This window comes from Mobula hypostoma, chromosome 12, assembly GCF_963921235.1.
Source record: "Mobula hypostoma chromosome 12, sMobHyp1.1, whole genome shotgun sequence".
In the NCBI taxonomy this organism is placed as follows: Eukaryota; Metazoa; Chordata; class Chondrichthyes; order Myliobatiformes; family Myliobatidae; genus Mobula; species Mobula hypostoma.
In genome coordinates, this window is record NC_086108.1 from 58,796,416 (window position 1) to 58,810,107 (window position 13,692).

At 39.2% G+C, this 13,692-nt stretch overlaps 1 protein-coding gene across 1 annotated transcript in view; it reads right to left on the reverse strand.

Annotated features, from left to right (window-relative positions):
* The window catches only part of zranb2 (zinc finger, RAN-binding domain containing 2), a 43,834-nt gene that overhangs the window by 23,790 nt on the left and 6,352 nt on the right, over window positions 1–13,692 (reverse strand). The window contains exons 2-5 of the mRNA XM_063064223.1: window positions 12,489–12,541; window positions 6,848–6,956; window positions 6,441–6,523; window positions 5,516–5,592 (exon numbers count right to left, since the gene is read on the reverse strand). Of these exons, the coding sequence (XP_062920293.1) occupies window positions 5,516–5,592; window positions 6,441–6,523; window positions 6,848–6,956; window positions 12,489–12,541 (322 nt within the window). The remainder of the gene's footprint in view (window positions 1–5,515; window positions 5,593–6,440; window positions 6,524–6,847; window positions 6,957–12,488; window positions 12,542–13,692) is intronic.

Genomic DNA, 13,692 nt, shown 5'->3' on the forward strand with positions numbered 1-13,692 from the left:
CGGCCAGAAATGACCATTTAACGCAGCAGAAATTGAACCCTTATATTGGTAAGGAAATTGTTCTCTTCACTTCTGAAATATACGTGGGCGATTCTGGTATTGTGGCAGAAGTGCGATTCCCCCATGAGGTTCAGTGGAAGTTAAAAGATCAGGGAAACAGGGAATCTTTCCTAATTCTAGCATTTTTCGGATGCAAGGTAGCAACAGACCTTAGAGCAATGGTTAAGGGTCTGTGAGGACTGCCATGACACAAGACCCTGAAAACGTATGTGAAGATTGGAAAGGGACAAGAGCTTTCTTTTATTGCTCCTTAATACATTAGGACTAGAGGCATCCTTTGAATAGGAAGTTGCAGGAGAGTTGTTGTTCAGTGCTGATCTGGACTTTACTCTCCAAAGACCCATTGCAACTTTCGGCTTTCCAGCCAAATGAAATGGACAAGATGCTCACAGTCGAGCTGCATACAGTGAAAATCAACCCAAATACTTCACTGCCCTGCAAGGTACAGTACCTTCTTTCCCTGGAGGCTGAAGTGGCTATTGATAAAATCGTACAAATCAAACATGGCATGCCCTGGGTTTATCACAAGCTGTACATCACGTTTATGAACAACGTATGATATATATTTTACAAAATCCAGGGAAACTAATGAAGCTGGGAAGATCTTAAAATACTATCCTCTTTGGACCATTCTTGCAATTATAGTTTTTTTAAAAAATGGAATTACACTGGACAACAAAGGTTTTGCTTCCTAAATATCTTCAGGTGTATCTTATGAATTTTGGGCTACTGACCATGAAAATCACCATGAAATTTCCCTATCATGCACCATTTTTAAAATAAACTTATGTTTATTATTTCAATTCATAATTCAAGTCAATTAAAATGTTGCCTACAATGTAAGCTGGCAAGTTTCCTATCTTGTCCAGGCATGCTTGGGCATGCTTAGGTGGTGTGGCTGCTGCATGGCAGGACAGGTTTTAGTAATAATTATTGGGTTCAGGACTGCAAGGATGGAATTTGCTATCACCAGCCACACCAATTTCTATGAAGGATTTTGATATTTGAGACAGATGCTTCCCAGAATAACTGATGCCAAGATTAAGGAAAGCATTTTTGTTGATCCACAATCAAACAGGTCATCAATGACAGGCAATTTGAAGAATTTCTAGTGGGACCGGAGAAAATCACATGGAAGGCATTCAAGGAAGTTGAAATTTTTCTCGGCATCTACAGAGCACCAAACTACATGCAGCTGGTTGAAAGCATGCTTCAAGCATATAAAACCATGAAATACAACATGTCACCAAAGATTCACTTTCTGCATTCCCATCTAGACTTCCCTGCAAATCTTGGTGCTGTTAGTGACGAGCATGGTGAAAGGTTTCACCATTGCGGTCATGGAGAAAAGATACCAGGGCAACTGGAATCCATCAATGCTGGCGAATTACTGTTGGACACTTAAGTGAGAAGCCTCAGACACTGAGTACAAATGAAAATCATTAACAAAATATTTTTAACTTAGTTGAACAGCATCAGCAGCATTATGTAATTAAACACATTATATTCAATAAAAGTTAATTTGTTGTTTCTCCAAATTCCAACGTAATACAAGTAGTCTGAAATTATATTTGTGTTCATCTTCAAGCAGTCTATCATAAACAAGAAAAATTCTGAGGAAGCAACACTTTTGAAAAAATTTGTTGTCCAGTGTTATCTCCACCTGACAGATATCAGTATGTATTAGTCAACACTGATGCATTTTCATGATGGATTGAAGCATTTCCTTTTAGAAAGAATGTTGCAGTTACAATAGCTAAATATTTTTTAAAAGAAATCATCCCGAGGTTTGGGATCCCTGGGAAAGAAAACAAATAGGAGCAGGTGTAGGCCATTTGGCCCGTCAAGCCTGCTCTGCCATTCAATGAGATCATGGCTGATTTGACTATGGACTCATCTCCTCCTACCTGCCTTTTCCTCATAATCCTTAATCCCCCTACTATACAAAAAATCTATCCAACCTGGTCTTAAATATATTGACTGAGGTAGCTACTACTGCTTCATTGGGCAGAGAATTCCATGGATTCACCATTCTGGGAAAAGCAGCTCCTCCTCACCTCCATCCTAAACTTACTCCCCCAAATCTTGAGGATATGCCCCCTAGTCCCTAGTTCTAGTCTCACCTTCTGGTGGAATCAACTATCTTGCCTCTATCTATTCCTTAATCTCTCTTCACAGTCTAACCCCCTCAGCTCTGGAATCAAACTGGAATCTTATGCACCACCCCCAAAGCCAGCATATCCTTCCTCAAGTAAGGAGAACAGAAGCTCCAAGCGACCTCACCAGTACCATATACAGTTGCAGCCTAGCCTCCCTGCTCTTAATTTCAATCCCTCTAACAATGAAGTTCCATTCACCTTCTTGATAGCCTGATGCACCTGTAAACCAACCTTTTGTGTTTCATGCACAAGCACTCTCAAGTCCTTCTGCACAGCAGCATGCTGCAATCTTTTACTATTTAAATAATAATCTGATCTTCCATTTTCCCTTCCAAAGCGGATGACCTTGCATTTACCAACATTGTACTCCATCTGCCAGACCCCTGCCCATTCACTTAACTTACCCATACAGGTTTCCCCCGCTATCCGAAGGTAGAGCATTCCTATGAAACAGTTCATAAGCCGGAATGTCGTAAAGTGAATAAGCAATTACCATTTATTAATATGGGAAAAATTTTTGAGCGTTCCCAGACCCAAAAAATGACTTATAAAATCATGCCAAATAACACACAAAACCTAAAATAACAGTAACATATAGTAAAAGCAGGAATGATAAGATAAATACACAGCCTATATAAAGTAGAAATACTTTTCTGCAGCACTGTCTAGCGTACTGAAAATCGTGCTGAAGCGCTCTCAGCAGAAACACTCGCTCCAGTAACCTTTAAGCTATGGAGCTGCCAAATCATACCAAATAACACATAAAAATACACAGCCTATATAAAGTACAAATAATGTATGTACAGTGTAGTGTCACTTACCGGAATCGGGAAGACTCCAATAAATTGCAGTTTCATCACGGATAAACACTTGCTTATACGAATAACCACCTGACGAAATCGGTAATCACCTCTGATCTGGGCTGACATTTACGTGCCAGGCAGCACCTAATTAATTAGCTTGTTTATTTCAGCTTTTTTCTTAACAATGTGCTGGGTGCATTCTGACTACTGCTGCACCACTGCATTCTTCGCAGCAATGTACCGGTTCATGGCCCGGAGGCTGGGGACCGCTGCTTAAACTATGAAGCTGCCCTCGCCTCAGAAACTGATCAAACCACCCATGACTACCTTTAAATTCCACTTTCGCAACACTTTCATCACCATCGTCCAGTGCTTTCTGTTTCAGCTTATTAAAAAGACTGACTGATTTCTCCTTAAGTATAAGAAAACTTAACGGAACACCACGCTTTGTACACCCATCAATCCACTCAAGCAACAGACTTTCCATTTTATCCATTATTGGATACCGACTAAGAAAGACCACTTTGCTACGAGCAGAACCAACAGTAACATCGGCAGCTTTCAAAATTCTTTCTCTCTGCGTATAAATAGTGCGGATGGTGGATGCAGGCAAGTTCAACGCGCGGACAATGTCCTTACTTCGTTCACCACAATCGAAACGCTTAATTATGTCTAGTTTTACGCTAAGTGTAACACCCTTACGAGCTCTTTTAGGCTTTTCCGATACCTTAGAACTCATCTTGCTAACGGATGCACAAAATAAATCGAGATAAAGCACGTGTTTAAGCAATGCCGGTTAGAATGCAGTTCCGGGGAGGAGCTTGGCTGTTCGGGCGTGCGCTGCCTTTTTTTTGTAACAGTGAAAACACCTCCTGTTAGCGTAAACAGGTAACTAATGTAGGTCTTTTGAAAATGAGGTGTCGTAAAGCGAACGTTCGGAAAACGGGGGCCACCTGTATCTCTCTGCAGACTCTCCATATCCTCTGCACAATTTGCTCTTCCAATTCAGCGTAATCAGAAAACTTAGATACACTACACTCGGTCCCCTTTTCCAGATCATTAATGCATATCATGAACAGTTGCAGGTCGAGCACTGACCCCTGCAGCACACCACTCATCACTGTTTGCCAACCAGAGAAACACCTGTGTGTCCCAACTCTGTTTTCTATTGGTTAACCAACAGAAACTGCCTAGTGTCAGCAGTACCCAGTTTACTGGAAAGGTAATAAAAGTACGCAAGGCCTTGCAAACTGATCAACATTTCCATTGCAGTTACCATCCTCAGTTGACGGATTTAGCAGAAAGGATGAAAGGAATGATTAAAAACAAGCTTAGTAAAATGTGAGGGGAAACTGGATTAAGATAGAAACAAGTATCACCTTTGGTCTTTATGACCATTAGGGCTGCAGGCAATAGAACTACTGGATCGTCTCTCTCCACCTCCCCAACAAAATCATAATGGGTTGGCCATTGTACTTGTCATTTGATGCACCATAAAGAGTTAAGCAAATGGACATGCATAATTTGGATGATAGCATGTTGACTAACTGTGTATCCTTGACAGAAGGTATCATCAATAGGTGAAAGTAGTACAACAACTAACGGGCAACACCAAGTGTTACAACATAGAGCCTAGAGATTACGTGGTTGTCCTGACATTTCAGAGTAAGAACTATTTGAGAGAAAGCTTCAAGGATATATGCGTCACACTGTAAAAACAAGCTATCAAGCCAACAAAATGTAGGTCACCTCAACACCACACCAATTCTCTTGCTCGTAGTGGTGATGCTGGAATTTCCATGGTGAAAGAAGAATCCTACAAATAGGGTTTGTGTACATGTACAGGAATAATTCAGGTATGAGTGGAGCTGAACTGAAAACGCCAAACAGTTACAGGACAGACATTGATTGCCATTACAGGTGCTTTAATGCTTCCCCCCCACCCCAAGCCCCAAGCATGACTGGTGCAAAGTACAAGAACTGGAGTCACCACATGACTGTCCGGAGCAGTGGTCAAGGACGTTGATCAGATAACATGTCACAGCAACTGGAAGGGCAAGGGCCCCTATCTGGGGAGCAGTAAAGGTACATGTATGGAACTGACAAATCTCAGTCCTCCCCGTCTGCTGAATGGCACTTACTGGATATGTGGTTACCAGACCTACTCCTGGCTGCCGGGCATGTTCCTACAGTATGAGGGGAAGTGGAGAGAGCAGTGGTCCTGGAAAGACTACTGTCATCTTGCCTACACAATGCCCCACATGCAACACCTGGCATCTCTACCTCACCACCCTTTGGTCCAGCAGCACCAGAAGTCCATAACAAAGGCAGAGAGATTCTGGATGATTGCCTTTCTGGAATATGGGAATGCGAGATTGTTCTGGGAACTGTTTAATATGGCGTCGTTTTGGGAGAAAATAGTGAATGAAACTGCATATCTCTTTGACCAAACCTACATCCATGAATCTATGTTTAGGCTGCAATGTGTCTCACCTCATCATATTCATCATCAGATTCTTCACGCTCAATATATTCTACATTTTCTCTTTCATTAAATCCACCTCCATATCCTATAGGAAAAGAGGTATGAAAGCAGTTAAATATTATAATCAAAAATAACGAACAGGATTATATTCAGCTTCCCTCTTATGTGTATTATACACATTCTCCGTCTAATTTCTAACAAGGTCAAACATTTAAACAATTGCAGATTATCCAGTTACGAATTAATAAACTCCAAATGCAAGATTGTGACAAATACAGAGCGAGCTAAAAGGTTAAAATTGTTGCAAAGCTCTTCTCCATTTAGTTTTCAAATTACATTTACGACAAAACTATTGACAATCCAATTACAAGATCAGTGAACTCATCAAGTAAACAACTACACGTTGTCAAACATGATACGTGACTCCAGATTTTCAGGAGCAAGAATAACAATATGCAAGTTAACTACTTCAGAGAACTGTGATATGTAATATTCTAATAGCTGCATGAGAACATGCAATAAAAATTAAGCCTTACTTCACCAGAAAATGTCTACACCATTTTCATTGCAAAAATCATGTGAGGCTCCCCCTAAAGAAGCATATATTAGGAGAAATGATGTGGATGTTAAATACTGATACAAAAATTCAGAGAGGAGCATCATTCAATAGGACACTGCTGATTGATATGCATGCAAAAGAAAAATTATCACATTTTCAAATGGCACACAGAATGCCTTCTAAAAACTTGAATTTCAGGTTAAATCCAATTACAATCTGAGCAAATAAAAAAAAAGGCTACAGCCAAACAAAAGTTCATGATATCAATCTAGCCCATCTTTTTAAAAAATTAATCCACTTATAGTTTTGAAAATGGTTTCAGAAAGAATTCCATGAAATGCTTTCAAAAGGGGAATTTACACAACCAATCTTACCAGTCCTTTCTTCTAACTTGGCATACTTGGGAGTGTTGCACATGTTACACTCTGATCTTCTTGCCCAATTCACATTTCCACAGCTAAAAACAAAATTATCTAATGAGTTATGTCAAAAACACAGCAGTATAGATAAGACACTTATTTCAGTTGTAAAAATATTAATGTTAATAAAGAAAGCTCTTACTGAATCAGTTTGAATTTTGTTACACGTCTTGTGCAGCAAAATCAGTTGTTTATAAAGCCCTATAAATTTCTTGCCCACTTCATAAAATGCCATAAACTTTCAGCATATTTATATGCAAAAAGAATTACAGGAGTCTTGTTTAATAATTTAATAATTATGCTTTTGATACAAAAAACTACACTATTTCAAAAGGGGTGCATTACACTGCATTAAACCTCACGTTTTACACTGCCAGTCATTAGCACTGAAAAGGCCACGGCTTTTTTCTGCAAGAGTCTTTCCAATTTCAGTTCCTCCAGCCTTCATTAGCTTTGCTTCACATGTTCTTTCTTAAAAAAAATAAAGAAAGAATTAAAAATTTCCTCAAAGTTGAAATGTTATATTTCAAAATGAATCAACTTTAAGGCTGTCATGTAACTATAGACTATCAGTCTGCCATGAGCCACGGATAATGATAACAATCCAAGCAAGAGCAATAAACACGATTCACTCATACAAAGCAATAAACTAGAGACATGATGCATGAAGGTTGACTAAAATTAGTTGCATGGGTGCTACATATTTAGAGATTTATGGTAAATAATTTGCAATTCAGATCAGTTATACAGGCAGTCCCCGGGTTACGAACGAGATCTGTTCTTAAGTCTGTCTTTAAGTCGAATTTGTAAGCAAGTCGAACAGATATATACGGTTCAGGAATTTTCAGGAAAATCACTCACAGCACTTACAAACGTGTACATCGGCACTCGCTGCTTCACCTTGCACTTTAATATTATATAAATTTACCCTCACTTTGAAATGATTAAACCAACCCCTACTCGCAACAAATTCTCCATCACAATTACCTTCACTTGCTGCACGTGAGCTTTTAAATCATTGAAAAGACTTTGAGCCTTTTCTTGCACTAAAGTAAAGCTAATAGGCATATTACGCTGATTTTGATCGTCTAACCAAATTATCAATAGCCTTTCCATTTCAATAATTAAACCACTGCATTACTTTGTAATAACTATAGCTTTCATCTGGGCAGGGCCTTTCACATGCTCCACTATTCTCACTTTATCCTTTAAAATTGTTCCAATCATTGACCGACTGTAGCCTAACACTTTTCCAATGACTGATGGCGTTTCACCTCTTTCCGATCGCTTTATTATTTCCACTTTATTTTCAATCGTGATCGTTTTCCTTTTCTTTGATGCATCACCAGCACTTGCATTGGATTTACGCTTTGGAGGCATGGTTACAAGGGTAAATAAGAGAAAAATTTAAGCCAAATACAAAGTTACACACTCAATACAGTGTTAACGGCAACGTACTGCTGAAGCCGCATAATGTTTTCATGAGCGTCATAAAGTAGTGCCTGTGTTCTTTATTATGAACCATTGTATTTAACTCAAATTTTTAATATAATAGGCTTTATGGCAGTCCATTCGTAAGTACGAGTTGTCTGTAAGTCGTACGTTCTTAACCCGGGAACTTACTGTAGTTTGAAAAATGACATGTCTTGTGGATCTAACAAGCCACCCAAAAGTGCATTTTTAATACTATGATCTTGTTTCCATTGATACTCATTTCTTTATCTTCAAAAATAGAAATGAGAAATGAATTCATTTCACGAGAAATAAACTGTACCCAATTATCATGGTTCACGCAATAACAGAGCACTCGCCTCATTATACAGCAAGCTCACTGTACGTTCGGAAGCCTAGGCTGAGTCACAGCAATGTCCCTCAGTCGCTACTGAAACTCGTCTCCAGTTGTTCCAAGCACAGACTGATCCAGACTGAGCTGTCCAGACACAAGACAACTGACCTACGCACTCAGCTGTATGGGAAAATTAGCTCAGTAGCCTGCCAAGTTTCTGCCACTTTGAATAAGTAGCCTCATCATGTTAGATTATTATTACAAAGGCAAGGTAGAGTTAGAAGAGAGGTTTGTATACCATTCATCCTCTGTGGCAGTTAAACAGAGTAAAGCTGACAGAGAAGTGTTTGTAATTGTACCAGTCTCTATGTTTACCAACCATATGGAGCGGTTCATGTAGAGGATAGAGAGATGTGGGCCAAATGTATGTTATCTAGGATTAGCACAGCTGGACAAATAGGACAATATGGACAGGTTGGGCCAAAGAGCTGGTTTTCCTGCTATATGACATACAAATCCAATTTTTAAAGTCAATGTTTGTTATTGTAGTGGGGCTGTGATACCCACAAACAATTACGAAGTCTGGTTTTGCAAACATGACTGCAGAACTAAACAAAGCCCAATCTTGAGCCAAGTGCAAGGGGATGTGTAATGTGGTCAGCTCTTAATGCCATTAATGTGAAAAGGCAAGGTACACAATCTTGATTGCTCTAAATAATAGTTTTGGAGCATTGAGCATGAGAATTAACCTTTAATAAACTGAATCAATGCTAACTTATCAAATTTATCACAAATGTCTGCCTGAACACAAGTACATCTACTCAACATAATACAGGAAGCAATGGAGTTGCTGCAATTAATTATTACGAAGAGAGACAATCTAGTTGATTGGGTCTATGCCAGCTTGCAGCAGAGTAGTTCCATTCCCCCTATCATTTCCCTGTTACCCTACAATTTATCTCACATGACAATCAACCCCCACCCTTTCTGCCACCGGCATAAACCAAAAGGTAATTTTCTGTGGCCAACTGGTCTACCAGCACATCTTTGGAATGCAAGAGGAAATTAGAGCATCTTGTGGAAATCTAGTCATGGGGGTGAACGTGAAAACTTCATACAGGTAGCACCCAAGGCCAGAAGTATACCTGGCCAAATTAAGCTGTAAAGCAGCAGGACAAAGCTCTCAGAACAAAACTGCATTGATAACTGATACCTTATTTCTGTTTCATCTGTCTGGCAGACAAGCTGTCTAATTAGTCTCACTTCATTGTTTCTTCCCAACTGTCTTGAAATTCATTCCCTCCCCCTCCACCCACTAATATATATACAAAACCTTTTTAGAGATCACCCTTCACAGTCCCTGCAGGCAATGCATTCCAGATCACCACACTTAATTCTGTGCTCCCTTACAGACCAAGTTATTTTGAACTCATTTATCCATTGATGCAAGTGCATAATACTTATTTTGTAAGTACCAGTAAACCTCTCCTGACACATCTCAATTAAGCCTCAACATCCATCCTAATGCACAGAATTGCTCAATCTTTCAAACTTGTTGGAAGGGAAAGCCCAAGAGATTTTATATTCTAAAGGGAAAGAGTAACAAGAGAAAATAGAGCCCCTCAAAGACCAAAATGGACATCTTTGTGTGGAGTTGCAGGAGATGGGCGAGGTCCTCAATGAATATTCCTCCTGTTTTTATCATGAAAAAGGATATGAAAAAATTGGAACTTGAAATAGTTAATATAGGAATAGTCCACATTACAGCAGAGGTGGTTCTGGATGTCTTAAAATACATGAAGGTAGATAAAATGTCCAGGGCCTGATCAGGTAAATCCAAGATTACCATGGATTACCATGGAAGAACAAATTGGGAGACCCCTGAATGAAAAATGCATCCTCATTAGTGACAGGTGAAGGACTGGAAGACTGGAGGGTGGCTAATGTTATCCCTTTATGCAAGAAGGGCTGGAAAGATAAACCTGTGAAATATAACAGGAAACCTAACAGGTAAAATACTAAAGGGGATTCTGAGGGATATGATATACAAGTATTTGGAAAGACAGTGGTTAATTAGGGCCAGTCAGCATGGCTTTGTGCATGGATATTCAAGAATGTGACTAAGGTTTTTTGAAGAAGCAACAAAGGTCAACAAGAGCAGGACAGCAGACGTAGTTGGTATAAACTCAATAAGGCCTTTGATAAGGTTCCATAAGATAGGTTGTGATGAAAAATTAGATTGCAAGGGACCCATGGAGAGCTCGCTAATTGGATACACAAAAGCAGAGGATGATGGTGGAAGGTTGCTCTGTGGAGTGGATAGCGGTGTTCCCCATGGGTCGATGTTAGGCTATTGCTATTTATCATCTTTATCAATGATTTGAACAAGAATGTACAAGGTACAGTTACTAAGTTTGCAGGTAGTATAGGTAGTGTCATTGACAGCATCTGGATTTACAGAGGAATTTTCATCAACTGGGTAAGTGGGCTGAGAGGTGGCAAACGGAGATTAATTTGGATAAGTGTGAGGTGTTGCATTTTGGGAAGACAAATAATGGTTGGGCTTTCACTGTGAATGGTAGGGCTCAGGAGAGTATTATAGAACAAAAGGATATGGTTCCCTGAAACTATAGTCAAGGAGACAGAGTGGTGGTTTTTGACATGTTGGCCTTCATTAGTACGAGCATTCAGTATAGCAGTTGGAATGTTATGTTGCAGCTGTGTAAGGTGCTGATCAGGCTGCATTCAGCTTTGGTCAACCTGCATTAGGAAAGATGCCATTAAAATGGAAAGAGAGCAGAGGACATTTATGAAGGTACTGAGCTATAGAGAGATTGAGCAAGCTAAGACTTATCATTTGAACATAGTAGAATGAGGGGTATATAAAATCATGAGAGGCATAGACAGAATGAAAACAATCCTTTTTCCCCTCAAGGCTGTGGAATCGAAAACCAGAAGATATAGGTTTAAAGAGAGAGGGAAGAGATCTCACAGGAACCAAAAGACAACTTTCTCTAACTAGAAGATGGCAAGCATAGGGAATGAACTGCCAGAGGAAGCAGTTGATCAGGTACAGTAGCAACATTTAAAAGGTACTTGAACAGATACATGGATAAGGAAGGTTTAGAGGGGTATGGGCCAAATGCAGGCAAATGGACTAGTTTAGTTGGATGTGGTAAGCATGGACCAGTTAGGAACCAGCTGAAGGGCCCTTTCTGTTCTTATGACCAAGCATATCTATAATCAGCCTCATCTCAAAGACCAACATTGCCAGTAGCGAGGACCTATTTACTATGACTGCATTTGGTAGGCCCGGACTCAAAACTGACATTCTATGCTAAGTTCCTTCATGGGAGAAGATTGCAGACAAACAGAAAAATAGATCCAAGGACATACTCAAAAAATATTCCTTGAAGTGCAAGATCCTGAATGAATCCTGGGAATCCTTGGGAAATGACCAAAGTGGAGAAGCAGTATTTCAGTATGGTATGAGGAAGTAGATCAGAAGCTCCTAGAAGTTTTCAGGGATATTTAACTTTGCATCAAGCAATCAGCCCTACAAGTGGTTAAAAGAACATGTAACTTCAATCTACCAATCCACATGACTGCATGTTGGGAGAAGCTGCAGTTCCTACCTGGACTTGACTTGCTACTCAAAAAGCCATAAAATCAGAGTGGAAATAAGTCATTCTTGATCCCAAGGACTGCGTAAGATTGAGAATCCAGAATGGAGTACAGTACTGTAGCAATTTAATCAATGTTTTATTGTAAGTTAACTTTTGCTTTTGACCGCGTTATTCTTAATGAGAGAAAACTGCTAACCTTAAAAACTGGGGACTGCAAATGCTCTAAAGAAAGTTAGTGTTCATGGTTAGACTAGATAGGCAAATAAAGGAAAAGGCATATTGAAACAGGGTAGCTAACTAAAGACAGAATCATACACATCTGGGAGATAAACTTCAATGCATCAGCTTAGTTAAACTGTGATTCCATGCTGTAACCTGTGCAAGCCAAGTCTCATGATTGAATAACAGGCAAAACCACATACATGAAGTAACCACTTGAGCAAAATGTTAATGTATCCTGAAAAACATTAATCTTTAGATTTGGGAAAAAAATTAAAACAACTTAATTCTTCTGCAAACCACCTTAAACATGTATAGAGCACAACATAGAAATGGAGATTAGCAAAATGGACAAAACCTTGCACCACTTACCTTTTCCACATCTGTTACAGTTTGTTCTTCTTGCAAAATTTACATTTCCACATCTAAGACAAAGTAAAAAGAATGAGCAAATAGTTTGCTTTTAAATAGATCAATATTTCCACTTTGAGTGCCCATTTTTAGAAAACACTCAAGAATTCAATAGTTTAAGAATTTTCATGTTTACTTTTTGCTTCAGCTCTTAAAACGTTTAAAGTGCATATTTTCCAGACACAAACATCCACTGTTCTAGAAATATGGTAAGCAACTTACCACCTTTGTTATTAAGGAGCAATGTAAATGGCAACACAGCCAACTATCTCCAAATAAAGACTTCAACCATATATTATTTTCACAATTTAGCTTTATATGCCTCAATGCTGTTTTAACCTAACTGATCATGCAATACATAATTTAAGAAAACAATCCAGGAACTTGGTGTGTATTTTAACAACATCAAACTGAAAAACTTAAATTTTGAGTGTGGAGAAGAGGTCTTCATGAAACAATGCAGCAAACATAAATAGAAAATAAGAGGTGCAACATTAAGTATACATAAAAAATACAAAATGTATATCAGCAAACAAGTTATGAGATTCTGATCAAAAGTGGAATTCGACAGCAATGACCTTTGCAGGCACTATTAAACAGAAGGGAAGACCACAGCACAACACTAGAATATCAAATCTTTCTGCATCCCACTTGCACTAGTGGTAACTTACAGCAGCCAATTAACCCATCAGCAATATTTTGGGCAAGAACACAAGTAGATGCAGGAATGAGCTACCATCCTCTCAAGCTACCCACAGTTCAATATGATCATGGCTGATCTACACTTGCGCCAATTCCTCTTCTGTGTCTATTCACCAAACCTGCCCCACCACCTTGGTCTTTCACAAGTTTATCAAGCTCCACTTTAAATACTTCTAATGATCCCGCCTCCACCACCTTAGCGAGAAGCAGAGGAGGAATTTTCCATGCACTCCAGTTTTAATTACTGGCCCCTTACTTAGTAGTATGTCACTTTGTGACTTCCCCCACTGGTAAAAACATCAACACTTACTCTGTCAAGTTCCAGGAGGATCTTATGTTTGAACAGAACACTACTCATTTTAATCTCCAAAGAATATAGATCCAAGCTATCAACCCCCACTTGATACGGCAATGATCTCATTTCAGGAATTAGCCTAGAGTATCTCCTTTGAACCATCTCCAA